The 14,613-nt window shown below is 40.7% G+C and overlaps 1 protein-coding gene across 1 annotated transcript in view; it reads right to left on the bottom strand.

Moving 5' to 3' along the window:
* Positions 1 to 1,043: 1,043 nt before the first annotated feature.
* The window catches only part of LOC125446915 (LYR motif-containing protein 4), a 165,760-nt gene continuing 152,190 nt past the window's right edge, over positions 1,044 to 14,613 (bottom strand). The window contains exon 3 of the mRNA XM_048520924.2: positions 1,044 to 1,700. Coding sequence (XP_048376881.1) covers positions 1,647 to 1,700 — 54 coding nt within the window. The 3' untranslated portion in view covers positions 1,044 to 1,646. The remainder of the gene's footprint in view (positions 1,701 to 14,613) is intronic.

The following is a 14,613-nucleotide window of genomic DNA, read 5'->3' as shown; positions in this document are numbered from 1 at the left end:
ATGTCTGATGCCCTTGTACTTCTAGATTGAAGTGGGCATGGGTTTGGAAGGTATTGTCCAAGGATCTTTGGTGAATTTCTGCAGTGCATCTTGTAGATAATACACACCACTGCTACTGATCGTTGGTGGTGGAGGGAGTGAATGCTTGTGGATGTACTGCCAATCAAGCAGGCTACTTTGTCTTGGATGCTGTTAAGCTTCTTGAGTGTTATTGGGGCTGCACTCATCCAGGCAAGTGGGGACTATTCCATCACATTCCTTACTTGTGCCTTGTAGATGGCAGACAGGCTTTGAAGAGTCAGGAGGTGAGTTACACACCGCAGTATTCCGAGCTTCAGGCTTGCCTTTGTAGCTTGCCCTTGTAATGTGGTGAGTCCAGTTGAGTTCATGGTCAATGATAACACCCAGGATGTTGATAGTGGGGGATTCAGTGGTGGTAACACCACTGAATGTCAAGGGATGGTGGTTAGATTGTCTCTTATTGGTGATGGTCATAGCCTGGTATTTGTGTGGCACGAATGTCACTTGCCACTTGTCAGCCCTAGCCTGGATATTGTCCAGATTTCATTGCATGTGAACATGGACTGCTTCAGTATCTGAGGAGTCACGAGTGGTGAACATTATGCAATTATCAGTGAACACCCCACTTCTGACCTTATGTTGGAGGGAAGGTCAGTGGTGGAGCAGCTGAAGATGGTTGGGCCTAGAACTCTACGCTGAGGAACTCCTGCAGAGGTGTCCCGGGGCTGACCGCCAACAAACACAACCATCTTCTTATGCGCCAGATATGACTCCGACCACCAGATAGTTTGCCCGATATGCATTGATTCCAGTTTTGCGAGGGCTCCTTGATGCGACACTTGGTCGACTGCAACCTTGATATCAAGGGCTGTCACTGTCACCTCACCTCTGGAATTCAATTCTTTTGTCCATGTTTGAACCAAGGCTGTAATGAGATCAGGAGCTGAGTGGCCCTGGCGGAACCCAAACTGGGTGTCACTGTATATACATTCTAATGATGTGAATTACAAATAAATGCAGTATTCATAATGCAGTAAAGTTATTTATTTAAAATGTATCAGAATGTTTTGGTACAGAACCATTCCATCAATAGTGCGGAGAGCAAGTTATAAATAATTTGGACCACTTCAAAATTAGGGCACTAACAATGTAAATATTTGTAGAGATTATTCTCATACAAAACGTTAGGCAAAAGCAGATGCTTCAACTTTATTTTGTAAGTGAATTTATCTTCAGCATTTTTTTTGATTATGCAGAGAATCAGTTTTAATTTTTAACCATTCATATATCATCTTGTCACTGTTTGTTAAAAACCCAACACATTAGAATTATACAAAAATGTATACAATTGATCTGTACCATTTCACCAATATCATAAAATATTGGTTATTCAATATCGGTCATCCAATCACTGGTATTGTAGAACTGTATCAGCAGTGAAACTAAATTAACTGATTTCAATGATGCCAAACCACTATCATGAAAATCTTTTAATCTGTGGAATATGCAGGAGAAAGAAGCTTTAGTTCTTTGATGGTTCGGATGCCATGAATTCCAGATAGTTGAGTAGATGTTGATAGACAAATTTACTCTTCCAAAATACATGTCGACTTTGAATGTCAGTTTCACTGATTTTCAATGATGAGCTTTTGAGTGGTATACAAATGGCCAATGAGTACCTGAAAAATAAAACAGAAGCAAAATTGTGATATGTTCCTGTTGGTAAACATGGCTTTTAAGTTGTCTGCAATTTGTAGTTCGCACCATATGGCCCCCAGTCTGAAAGCAAGACGCCTATCTGCTCTTTCAACATTGGTTTATGGCCTGAAGAAAAGCAGCATTAGATGAGAAATCAAAGAGTGAAATTTCATTCTTTCAAATGCAATGTTTTAATTGTATTCATGCCTACTGAGACTTTCATCTTGCCATCAGAATTTTTTTTTAAAGAATTCCTTAAACACATTAAAAGCTTTTGGCAAAACGATACAGTGGAGCCAACTCAAGGTCATCAAATGTGGCCAACTCAAATTTATTTTGTCAATTGTTTGAAGGTATGCTCTTTATGTTCAAAGATCTCCTTAGAGGGGAGTGCCAAACTCTGGTTATGCCTTAAAGAATTTGCGAGACAGACCTGAATTCTGGCCAATGTGTGTGTCAGTTTAGCAGTTTTTGAACATATTATCAGTGAAGTTTCAAGTGGCATCAGCTAGTAGGTAGCCTTGACACTCAGTGCATGATCTGAAAGACTCAAAAATAAATATGGAAGATGATATGGAAAAAGCGTACCTCCTCCAGGTATTCAAGGACAACGGATACCCAAACAACTGGGTCAGACAATGCCTATTACAAAAACAATAGGAAGATACTGCACACCCTAACACACTCATCACACTACCATACATCAAGAACACATCTGAACTGACACAAGACTCCTTTGACCACTGGATATCAGGGTAGCGCACAAACCCACATCAACCCTACGCCAACTGCTAACCTGAGCCACAGACCCATTACCCACTGTGGACAGAACGAACATCATATACAAGATTCCTTGCAAAGACTGTGACAAACATTACATTGGACAGACAGGAAGAAAATTAGCCAGAGTACACAAATATCAACTTACAACAACAAACGTGACCAATACTCACTCATCTCCATCCACATGGATAAAGAAAACCACCAGTTTGATTGGGACAACACCAGGATCCTGGGACAGGCCAAGCAGGGACAAGCATGGGTAATCCTAGTGGCCTGGCTCTCCACTAAGAAAGCTATCAACAAATATATTGAGCTGGATCCCATATATACTCCACTGCAAAGGGAAACTGGAAGTGAGGTAATCCAGCTCAACGGACACCAGAGTTTAAACACCAGGTGGGAAACACAACAATGCTTCATCAGAGGCTGCACTGATGATGTTACCCAGCAGGGTAGTGAAACGTTTGCGGAAAAACAAACCAACTCGGTGAACCAACCAACCACACAATGACACAACTTGAAACAGGTGCAATGTTTACAACATACATGAGCAATAATATGCATACCATGAAATATTGCTGCCAACTGACTCCAAATTTATTACTCTTGTAAGCACAAACCTACAAACATATAGGACTTTAGCTGCTGGTCATATACAGAGGTCAAACACCACACTTCAAATTGTAACTGAAAGCCTTGTTGCCTTTATGTTTTCAATTTGATTGACACATAAAAGCTTGGTAAGTTTTAGTGATGGTTAAGTGGTAATTCTTGCCCTAGATTCACAAAATTGTAGATTCAAGCCTCAAGGCATAGACTGAACACATATTCTAGGCTGAAGTTCAACACTGCCGTGACTGAAGGAGTGATACACAAAGATGCTAGCTTTTATATCAGAAGAGATATTGTTAAGTTATCGTCCTGCATGCCTTTTTAGGGGCAAATACCACATTTCATAGCACTACTTGAATAGGAGCATGGAAGTGCTTCCAATATTTCTTTCCTTCTGGTTCTTTGACACACATCTGTTTGACATCACAGCCACCAGTTTCCGTGAGTGCAGTTTTAATTCAGTATTTCCTTTTACTCAATTCTTATCCCCTGCCAAAGAAAGAAATTTCAACTATACCAAGTGCATTGGAATTATCAACTTCTAATTCATCCTCTTTGAGTTACAGGAATCAATTAATTCAAATCCGATCTACCTGCACTAGGTCCATACTTACTGTGCCCTGGCATTTTAAGAGCTCATCCAGATGCTTTTTAAATGTTGCGACAGCACCTGCCTCCCCGACTCTCTCAGACACCATGTTTCATATTTCTACCAACATCTGGGTGAAAGACGTTTTTCTCACCTTAAACTTGTGCCCTTGGGTCTTAGACACATCTGAAGCATACAATGGTAATGGTGAAGATTCCTCACTTAGCTATATCTGCCCCATTCAAGTTACAATAGGGGCAGTACACTTCTATTCATCAAATCACATCTTGACCTCCTCTCCAATGTTCCCTCTACCTTTTTCTATCTGTGTGGGACAAGCTTTGTTATATGCACCATGTCAAAGTAATATGCAGATATGCATCACTGTGGAAACAAATAAAACCTACACACATAGTTTAAAAAGTTATCTATGACTGTGAGCAAGGGCTCAGAAGAGGAGGGAGGAAGGAAGTGACTTAAGGAGGAAGAGATATTGTGAATGGGAGAGCCAGGGAAGGAAGCAGTGAGCAAGAGATGCGACGGCAGGATCATAACAGAGACAAGTGCTTCAGACCCAATGAGCAGCTGACACGAGTAACTAGTGACTATTAAATCCACATCATTAATCAGTTCAGGCTTGGTTCTCATTCATTACCTTCCTGACTTGGGATGAGTTCAATGATTCTCTGCTTGTGGGTTGGCCATGCAGTAAACCTCATTTAACCATCATATGCTACATGACTATAAAAATTACTTGTTTAGCACTCAACAGACCTGTTGTGTGCTCACACAGATGTGCAGTTTAGAGGGACCACTGCCCCCCCTGCCCAAACAATTGTTACTTTTCCATCTTTTCAGCGCTTCAGCTTACCCTTACAATTCCTGCTTGACTTCTTTGCAGTCTTTGACAAGACTGACCATAACATCCTCTTTCATTCCCTACCTTCCTCTGTCCATATTTCTGGAGCTATCCTTGCTTGATCCGACTCATACCTATCTAATCATGTTCAAACCATCTCCAGAGAAGGCTTTATTTATAATCCAATGCAGTCTTGAATGAACGACATTGTGCTCCAGTTAAACTTTGGGAGTCTGCCCCTGGTAGTATCTCCACTTTTGATTACTGTCTTGATTGAACTAGGCCAATTTCAATCATGGCAATATATTTAACTGTAAAATGATTTTGATTTGATTCAATTTATTGTTGTCACATATACCTAAATACGGTGAAAAGTTCTGTTTTGCAAGCAGTACTGGCAGAACAATACAAACAAGGTCATATGATTCACAGGGTGCTTAAACTGAGTGAGGCATTCAAAGTTATGACTTTACAGGAGGTACAGAGAAACATGGTCAACATTACATGTGAAATTGCACAGGTCCATTCAGCAGTCTAATAACAGCACAGAAGAGGCTGTTCTTGAACCTGTTGGTATATGTATTCAAGCTTCTGAATCACAGAAGATATCAGAAGAGAGTATTACCGGGGTGGGAGGAGTCTTTGAAGACGTTGGCAGCTTTTCCGCTGCAACAAGAACTATAGATGGAGTCCACGGATGGGTGGTTGGCTTCTGTGATGGTCTCAGCTGTGCACACCACTTTGTGTTTTCTTATGGTCCGGGGCACAGAAATTGCTGTACCAAGCCATTGTGCAACCAGATAGAATGCTTTATCTGGTGCATCTGTATAAGTTCAGGATGCCATTTAATTCTGTAATGGAGATTGTCTACATCTGCATCCATAACTTTGATTTTTGTGCATCTGCCTTAGCCTGGTTGCTGTTGAAACACTCATTACTGCTTTCATCATCTTTAAAAATAACTATTTCCGTGCTACCATGGCCTGGGTTTCAATTCTTTGCTCTAAATATGCAGCAAAATTCAAAAATTCTGCATCTTGAATTATATCTTGTGATAGATAGTGATCTAATTACTCCATTCTAAATGACTTTCATTGGCTCCCAGTTTCTAAACGCCTCAATTTATGTTTGAATTCATTGTCTGTCTCTATTCCAACATGCAAGAGCTCTCAATTTCTTTTTCATGTTTCCCTTTTTCATCCAAAAACTGTCAAACATGCCTTCAACCATCTAAGCTTTACCCTCTGGAGTTCTGCCCCTCAGCTCTTGACCTTGTCTGACAAATATGAGGCGCTTGTTCCCTGTGTAGGATGAGGAAAAGAGCTGTGCGGAGGATGGGCCACTGCACCATGGTACAGCCCATTCAAGTGAGGGGAGCAAAATGAATTGTGTTAGGGGATTCTATCATTAGTACAGATATCATGCTTTGTAAGTAGGATCAAGAATCCTGCTTGACATGTTGCCTGTCTAATGCATTTGGTGGAAAGGTTAGGGACATCACAAACTGGCCTGAAAGGATTTTGGATCAGAAGGGGGAGGATTCAGTCATTGGATCAATAACATAAGCAAGAGTAGACAAGAAGTCATAATTGAGGAATATTGGGAATTAGGAACAAAATTAAAGGGTTTGTAGTTTCTGGATTATTATCTGAGTCATGTGCAAATTGCTACAGAGATAGGAAAATTACACAAATGGACACTTGGCCAAAAGAGGGGTTCCATTTTGTGTGGCACTAGCATCAGTATTGCAACAGGAAGGTACCGTTGGGACAGACTTCATCTGAACCAATCGGGGACCAGGATTCTACCGGAAAAGCTAAATGGGGTGGTCACAAGAACTTGAACCTAGTTAAAATGGGGGACAAAAGTTACAAAAATTTTCAGAATAAATTGAAGGACTGACAGTATGGAAGGGGGTAGGAATCTAACTGCAGGCACAGCAGATATGGGGAAAATTATGAGAAGGTGAGGCGCCGTCAACATAGCACTGAGGGTGTCATACTTAAATGCATGCAGAAACAAAGTAAATGAGTTTGTAGCACAGATTGAAATTGGCAAATACAATGTTGTGGGCATTACAGAGTCAGAGCTGCAGAAGGATCAGGGCTGGGAACAAAATATTCATTCTATTGAAAGAATAGACAGATGGACAAGAGTTGCCTTGTTTGTAAGAAATGAAATGAAATCAATAGCAAGAAGCAGCATAGGGTTGTAAGGCATAGAATGTGTGTGGATAGAGTTGAGGAATTGTAAAAGAAAAAACAAATGACCCTGCTGGCAGTTATGTATGGGGTAGAAACAAAATCAGGAGATTTAAAATGTATGTGAAAAAGGCACTATTATAATAATCATAGAGAACTTCCAAATGCAAGTGGATTGTGAAAATCAGATTGGTCACAGATCTCAAGAAAAGAAATTCATGAAATGTCTACGAGATTTTTTTGGAGCTTGGGGCAAAGGGAACAGAAAATCCTGGATTTGGTCATTTGTAATGAGCCAGTCTTGATTAGGGTTCTTAATGTGATGGAAGCCTTAGGGGATAGTGACCATAATATGATATAATTCGTTCTCCAGTTTGAATCAGATGTAATGGTATTACAATCGAGCAAAGGTAACTACAAAGACATGAGGAAGGAGCTAGTCAGAGTTCATTGTAAGGGAAGATCAACAGAGAAGATGGTGAAGCACCAATGGCAGAACTTTCTGGGGGTTGTGAACAAGTTACAAAAGGCCTGGAGAGGAATAAAGACTTGTTGAGTGAGTGGACAAAAAACAATGGCCTATAGAGTATAATGTGGGAAATTCAAAGGTTGTCCACTTTGGCAGGAAATATAGAAAAGCGGTATAATTAAGTGGAGTAAATTGTAGGATGTTAGAATTCATAGATATCAGGCTGCCTTTGTACGTATTCTCAAAAGGTTAACATATTAGGATAGCAAGAAATTAAGAAGGCAAATGTAACGTTGTCCTTTATTACAAGGGGAATTGTGAATAAAAGTGGGGAACTCTTGATAAAACAAAGGAGCTTGGAAGTTGATTTCATAGTGCTTTGGGGCAATTTCTTGAAGCTGCATATTCTAGAATCAACCAAAGAGCAGTTTATTCTGGACCTGATGAGGTGCACATAACAAGATTAATAAATGAACTCACAGTGAAAGAGACAGAACCAGAAATTGCTGGCCTAGTGGTATTATTACTGGACTGTTCATCCAGAGACTGAGAAAACATTCTGGGGATGCGGGTTTGAATCCTGCCATGGCAGATGGTGGAATTTGAATTCAATAAAAATATCTGGAATAATGACCATGAATCCATTGCCGATTGTCAGGAAAAACCCATCTGGTTCACTAATGTCCTTTAGGGAAGGAAACTGCTGGCCTTGCCTGGTCTGGCCTACATGTGACCCAGGCCCACAACACTCTGGTTGACTCTTAAGTGCCCGCTGGGCAATTAGGAATGGGCAATAAATGCTGCCTGGCCAGCGATGCCCTCATTCCATTAATGAATAAAAGAAAGAATTTTAAAATCATCAAATAAGGCCAAAAAATTGTGAAGGAAGGATTATAGTACGATGGAAAGCTAGCTAGAAATATAAAAACCGAGAGCAAGAATTTCCACGAGTATTTACAAGGAAAAGTGTAACTAAAATGAATGCTGGTCCTCTACAGAGTGAAAATGAGAATTAATTTTGGGGAAGAAAGGAAATTGCAGAACAGTTGACCAGATATTTCGTGTGTGTCTTCAGTGCAGAAGACACAAATAACATACTGGAAATACTTCAAAATCAAGAGATGAACAGGAAAGAGGAGATCAAAATAACAATAATCACCAGATAAAAGATATTAAGAAGACTATTTGAACCAAAAGTTGACAAGTCGTCAGGATCTGATGGCTTGTATCCTAGAGTCTTAGATTAAGTGGCTGCTTAGACAGATGTACTAATTGCAATTTTTCAACTGTTCCTAAATTCTTCCAAGGACCAACTAAATTGGAAAATAATAAATGTAACTGCTCTATTCAAAAAAAGACATGAGACAGAAAGAGGGAAACTACAGAATAGTGAGCCTAACAATCTATTAGAGGGAAAATGCAAAAACCTATTGTTAGGGAAGTAATAGTCTTTGAAGCAATCTTAATGCAATTACATAGTCGATATGATTTGGTGAAATGAAATAATGTCTGATTAATTTATTTGAGTTCTTTGAGAGAGTAACAAGCAGGTAGTTAAAGGGGGACTTGTGGGTGTATGTATTGGCATCTAAAGGTGCCACGTCAAAGTTATCACGCAAAAGAATTCAAGGTGTGAGGAATAGCATATCAGAATGGATACAAAATTGGTTAACTAACAGTAAAGAAAATAGAGATAAACAGCAATTTTCAGGTTGGAAGTAGTAAAGTGTGGAGTGCCACAGTATCAGTGCTAGGGCCTCAACTACTTACAATCTTTGTCAATGACTTGGTGAGGGGAACAAATGTATGTTTGTGCATATGCTGATGACACTAAGCTGGGCAAGAAAGCAAGTCTCCAAAGGGTTATAGATAGATTAAGTGAGTGGGCACAAAATTGGCACATGGAGTCTCATGTGGGAAAATGTAAACCTGTCCACTTTAGCAGGTAGAATAAAAAGCAGAAAATTATTTTAATGGCAAGAGGTTACAGTATTCTGCAGAAAACAGATACCTGGGTGTCCTGATACACAGAAAAAGAATTACTGTGCAGATACAGTATGTGATTAGGAAAGAAATGTTGCCATTTTTTACAAGGGAAATTGAAAAAGAAGATTTTGCCACAGTTATACAGGATGTCAGTGGGATCACATTTGGAGTACTGTATATAGTTTTGATATAGTCAAGAAAGAAAATAAATGCATTAGAAACAGTTCAAGAAGGCTTTTTTTAAAAGATTCCTCTGATGAAAGGCTTATCTTAGAAGGAATGGTTAGTTAGGCTGATAGATTGATGCATTCGTGAGTATTAAGAAATAAATTAATTTACTGGTGTAATTCCCCTGTGGATATTATCCAATCTGAATGTATTATGTTTGTACCTTACATTCCCTAATGGAAACGTATGCCTATGCCTCTCTGGAGCCTCCATTTTGACATGAACAATTATTCAGTCGAGAGACAGGAAGTAGACAATCTGCCTTCAAGTATTTGCCATTGTTGCTCAAGTCAGCACCACAGCAGTATGCAATACCAGTTTAAAGTTAACAAATTCTTGAAAAGCTCTTTTACATCAGGCCAAGAAATCTTATTTCTGGAAAGATAACTTCAATGGACTGCTCTTCTGATTTTGTATTCAGTACCAAGATCATTTCACTTTGCTTGCTCAATAATTCATACCCAACATGAAATATAGGACATGAAATTACAGGTGAAAATTGTAAGTTTTCTACTCTACGGCGTAGCTCATTATAGCAGTAACATACTTCAAGCCTGACCTCCATGTTACCAATTCGAAAAGTACATTATTAACAGGAAGTAAGTTAGCAAAAGGTATTGTGTCTATTTGACATTGATCATAATCAAAGACATGGTTCATTGTGAAAAATTGTGCTTTTCCAGTTAAGTGGCCAGTTTTGGGGGTAAAAAAGAAACTTTTATTTCGACAAAAGCCAATTTCTACTGTCTAACTCAAGATGGTTATCAACATACTAAGCCTATCTGGTGTTAATATTACTCAGAGTCTTTGAGTTATTCCAAAGCCTTTTCTTGTATAAAACAAAATAGAACATAGAACATAGAAAAGTACAGCATAGTACAGGCCCTTCGGCCCACGAAGTTGTGCCGTGGAGTAATTAAAAATAAAATAACCTAAGCTACATTCCCCTCAATTCACTGCTGTCCATGTGCAGGTGATAAGGATACAGGATTGTTAAAATATTGATGATAATATAAAATGTGGAGAGCGCTATTAAAGTTACAAAGCACGAATACCAAAAAAATTGTTTCAGAGACAGTGAGAACTGCAGATGCTGGAGAATCTGAGATAAAAGGTGTACAGCTGGATGAACGCAGCAGGCCAAGCAGCATCAGAGGAGCAGGAAAGCTTGATGTTTCGGGTCTAGGCCCTTCTTCAGAAATGGGAGACGGGAAGAGGATTCTGAAATAAATATGGAGAGAGAGGGAGCAGATAGAAGATGGATAAAGGAAGAGATAGGTGGAGAGGAGATAGACAGGTCAAAGAGGTGGGAATGGAGCCAGTAACGGTGGGTGTAGGTGTGGAATTAGCTGGGATAGGTCAGTCCAGGGACGACGGATAGGTCAAGGGGGTGGGGTGAGGCTGGTAGGTAGGAGATGGGGGTGGGGCTTGAAGTGGGAGGAGGGGATAGGTGGGAGGAAGGACAGGTTAGGAAGGCGGGGACAAGCTGGGCTGGTATGGGATGTGGAAGGGGGAGGGGAGATTTTGAAGCTTGTGAAATCCACATTGATACCTTGCAGGGTGCCCAAGAGGAATATGAAGTGCTGTTCCTGCAACCTTCGGGAGGCACCACTGTGGCAGTGCAGGAGGCCCAGGATGGGCACATTGTCTGCGGAGTGGGAGGGGGGAGTTGAAATGGTTCACGACTGGGAGGTGCAGTTGTTTTGTGCGAACCGAGCATAGGTGTTCTGCAAAGTGTCCCCCAAGCCTATGCTTGGTTTCCCCAGTGTGGAGGAGGCCACAATGAAAACAGCGGATGTAGTATACTGCATTAGCAGATGTGCAGGTGAAAATCTGCTTGATGTGGAAAGTCTTCTTGGGGCCTGGGATGGGGGTGAGGGTGGAGGTGTGGGGGCAGGTGTAGTTACTTCCTAGGCCCGAAGAAGACCTTCCACATCAAACGGATGTTCACTCTGCATAACTGCTAAAGTGGTGTACTGTATCCGCTGTTCCCTTGGTGGCCTCCTCTACATTGGGGAAACCAAGCGGAGGATTAGGGACCGCTTTGCAGAACACCTATGCTCGGTTTGCAACAAACAACTGCACCTCCCAGTCGCAAACCATTTCAAATCCACCCCACCGACGATATGTCCATCCTGGGCCTCCCGCAGTGCCACAACGCGCCACCGGAAGGTTGCAGGAACAGCTCCTCATATTCCGCTTGGGAACCCTGCAGCCCAATGGTATCAATGTGGACTTCACCAGCTTCAAAACCTCCCCACCCCCTCCGCATCCCAAAACCAGCCCAGCTCGTGCCCGCCTCCCTAATCTGTCCTTCCTCCCACCTATACCCTCCTCCCACCTCAAGCCCCATGCCCATCTCCTACCTACCAGCCTCATCCCACCTCCTTGATCTGTCTGTCCTCCCTGGGCTGACCTATGCCCCCCTAACTCCACATTTATTCTCGCCTTTACTGGCACCACCCCTGCCTCTTTGACCTGTCTGACTCCCCTCCACCTACCTTCTCGTTTATCCATCCTCTATCCGCCTCCCCCTCTCTCCCTATTTATTTCAGAACCCCCTTCCCCTCTCCCATTTCTGAAAAAGGGTCTAGACCTGAAACATCAGCTTTCCTGCTCCTCTGATGCTACTTGGCCTGCAGTGTTCATCCAGCTCTCCACCTTAATACCAAAAATAGGTTGTGCTGTTTCACACTGCAAATAACATACTTAATTTTCAATTACATTTTAAATTTGAGTCGTAGAAACACTAGAAATGGTATTTAGAAGCAAGGTTAGGTACTTAAAGAATACCTGAGCAAGTATTTCTCTGAAAACAAATTTACCTGCAAATTATGTGATAATCTCAGATAGCTATGAGTCAGCCTCATGAAAGTAAAACATCCTACAATTCAGAGAGGTCCTTAAAAAAATCCAGGTCCTACAATTATTTAACGTAGGAATGAGTGAAGTATTAGAATGTTACAATAAGTAAAACACTTCCTAGGCAAGTGAAAAGAACACAGCTGTATTGTAGAAGTGGCTGAAATCTAAAAAGCCATTTGGTCATTTCTTCAATAACTGATTACAGCAAAATAAGGTAGAAATACATCTATTCTCTCCAATATAAACATAAAATTAAATATTAACTATTTACTACAAATCACTACAGCAAATCATGAAGGCTTCTTTGGCACCATCTCCCAAACCTTTATCCTCGAGCACGTGGAAGACAATAGAAAGAAACAATATCATCTTCATGTTCCTCACCAAGTCACATTTTGTCTTGATGGATAAATAGATTGTGATTTCTTCACTGCCACTGACTGAAAATTCAAAAAGTCAGCAGATTCATGAGATCAACACCCAAGTTGCCTTCCAAACCACTTTCATCCTGACTCGGAAATACATCTTTGTTCCTTCGCTGTTGCTGGATCAGAATCATGGAACACTCTTCTGAACAGCATTGAACATGTACACCTGTTCAGGATTGCAGAGGTTCAAGAAATAGCTCACCAAAACCTTTTCCAAGACAATTAAGAATGGAATAAATGCTGGTCTAGCCAGGACAACTCCTATGAAAAAGTAGAGAGCTGGATGAACACAGCAGGCCTAGCAGCATCTTAGGAGCACAAACTCTGACGTCTCAGGCCTGGAAGGGTCTAGGCCCGAAACGTCAGCGTTTGTGCTCCTAACATGCTGCTAGGCCTGCTGTGTTCATCCAGCACCACACTTTGTTATCTTGGATTCTCCAGCATCTGCAGTTCCCATTATCCCTGATCCTATGAAAAAGTAAAAAGGCTGGGAAGATTGTGGAAAGGATGGTCTGTAAGCGTCAAGCTCACAACGTTGCTATAAGAAATGAAATTAATGCCCAAGAGTGCCATTTTGTACAAAGGAAAAAGAGTTGTTATGCTGAATGAGATGAGAAACAAGATGCAAGCCATCAAGAAATTGAATGTTGTCTGAGAAATGCAACAGCAGTGCCCTATTGACCAAATATGAGCAATGAGACTAAGGATCACATCAGCAAGTGCAGAGTTTGCAACCACACCACGCTAAGCAAGCTAAAGAGATGCTTATAACACAGGATGTCCCAGACTGGCTCAGGAAGAATATGTGGAGTGGATTTATTCACTTTTGCAGGAACTGATAATACAATCATCATTGACTACAATTCTGACTACTGACAATTAGGCCAGCTGATGTCAACTGATTACAAAATGGGTGAAACACTCTTCATTCCAGATTAAGTGATAAGTGACAATGGCCTTTAATTCATGAGTAAAGAATTCAGCTGCAGCATAATGGGTTGAGAAATTCAACACCAGATATCATCTCCGCACTATCCCAGTCAAATAAAAAGGCTGAAATGACAGTGAAAATTGCTAAAAGGAGCACAAAGACATTGAAGAACTCCACCACAGACTTGTACAAGATATTCCTTGAATGAAGAAATGCTACCTTTGAGGCATGAATAAGTAGTTCAGTCCAAAAACAAATGTCACACTGCACTAAAACTACAGTTTTAAGGTTGAAAAGAACTTAAGGCAGAACCAAGAGCAGAAATGAATGACAAAATCAAGGTGAAATGACAGAAATTTCACTGATAATATTGCCAATCACTATTACAATTGAGCATTGAAGAGGCTGTTAGAGTACCAACATACAATGTTCCCTGCCAAATAGCAACTTGGAACCTGGATAGAGCAGTTGCCACCTCAATTATATGTGGTGAACAACCAGATATCATCATATACAAACAGTTACATTCAACTAGAGAAGGTGTGCCTTCACTGCAGCAGCTGATCAAGGAGAAGTGATCTCGTTAGTTGCACAGCGAACGGGACAACTAGTGGCTTGCTGTTACCCATGAACAGAAATGGATGAGCAAAAGCATTTATCAAGGCAGCAACATTCACCAACACAGTCTGGAGAAGAAACATCATCTCAGGAATGAATAAATCCGAGAGAAACAGTGAATGACAATGCACACATATACCACCAAGAAGCCTGCATGATTTAAAGGCTATGTGTGCAATGCATTTGCAGAAATTGATGCAGGTAGGACTAGAGAAAACACACTATTTTGTTACGTAATGAACATTTTCTTTGTGATCATGTATATTAGGTAATCTGCTTAATTTATAACTGCAAATAATAGTGCATGCAATTTTTAAAAATAACA

The sequence above is a fragment of the Stegostoma tigrinum genome, chromosome 2 (assembly GCF_030684315.1).
Source record: "Stegostoma tigrinum isolate sSteTig4 chromosome 2, sSteTig4.hap1, whole genome shotgun sequence".
Classification (NCBI taxonomy): domain Eukaryota; kingdom Metazoa; phylum Chordata; class Chondrichthyes; order Orectolobiformes; family Stegostomatidae; genus Stegostoma; species Stegostoma tigrinum.
This window is presented reverse-complemented; position numbering and strand designations above follow the sequence as displayed.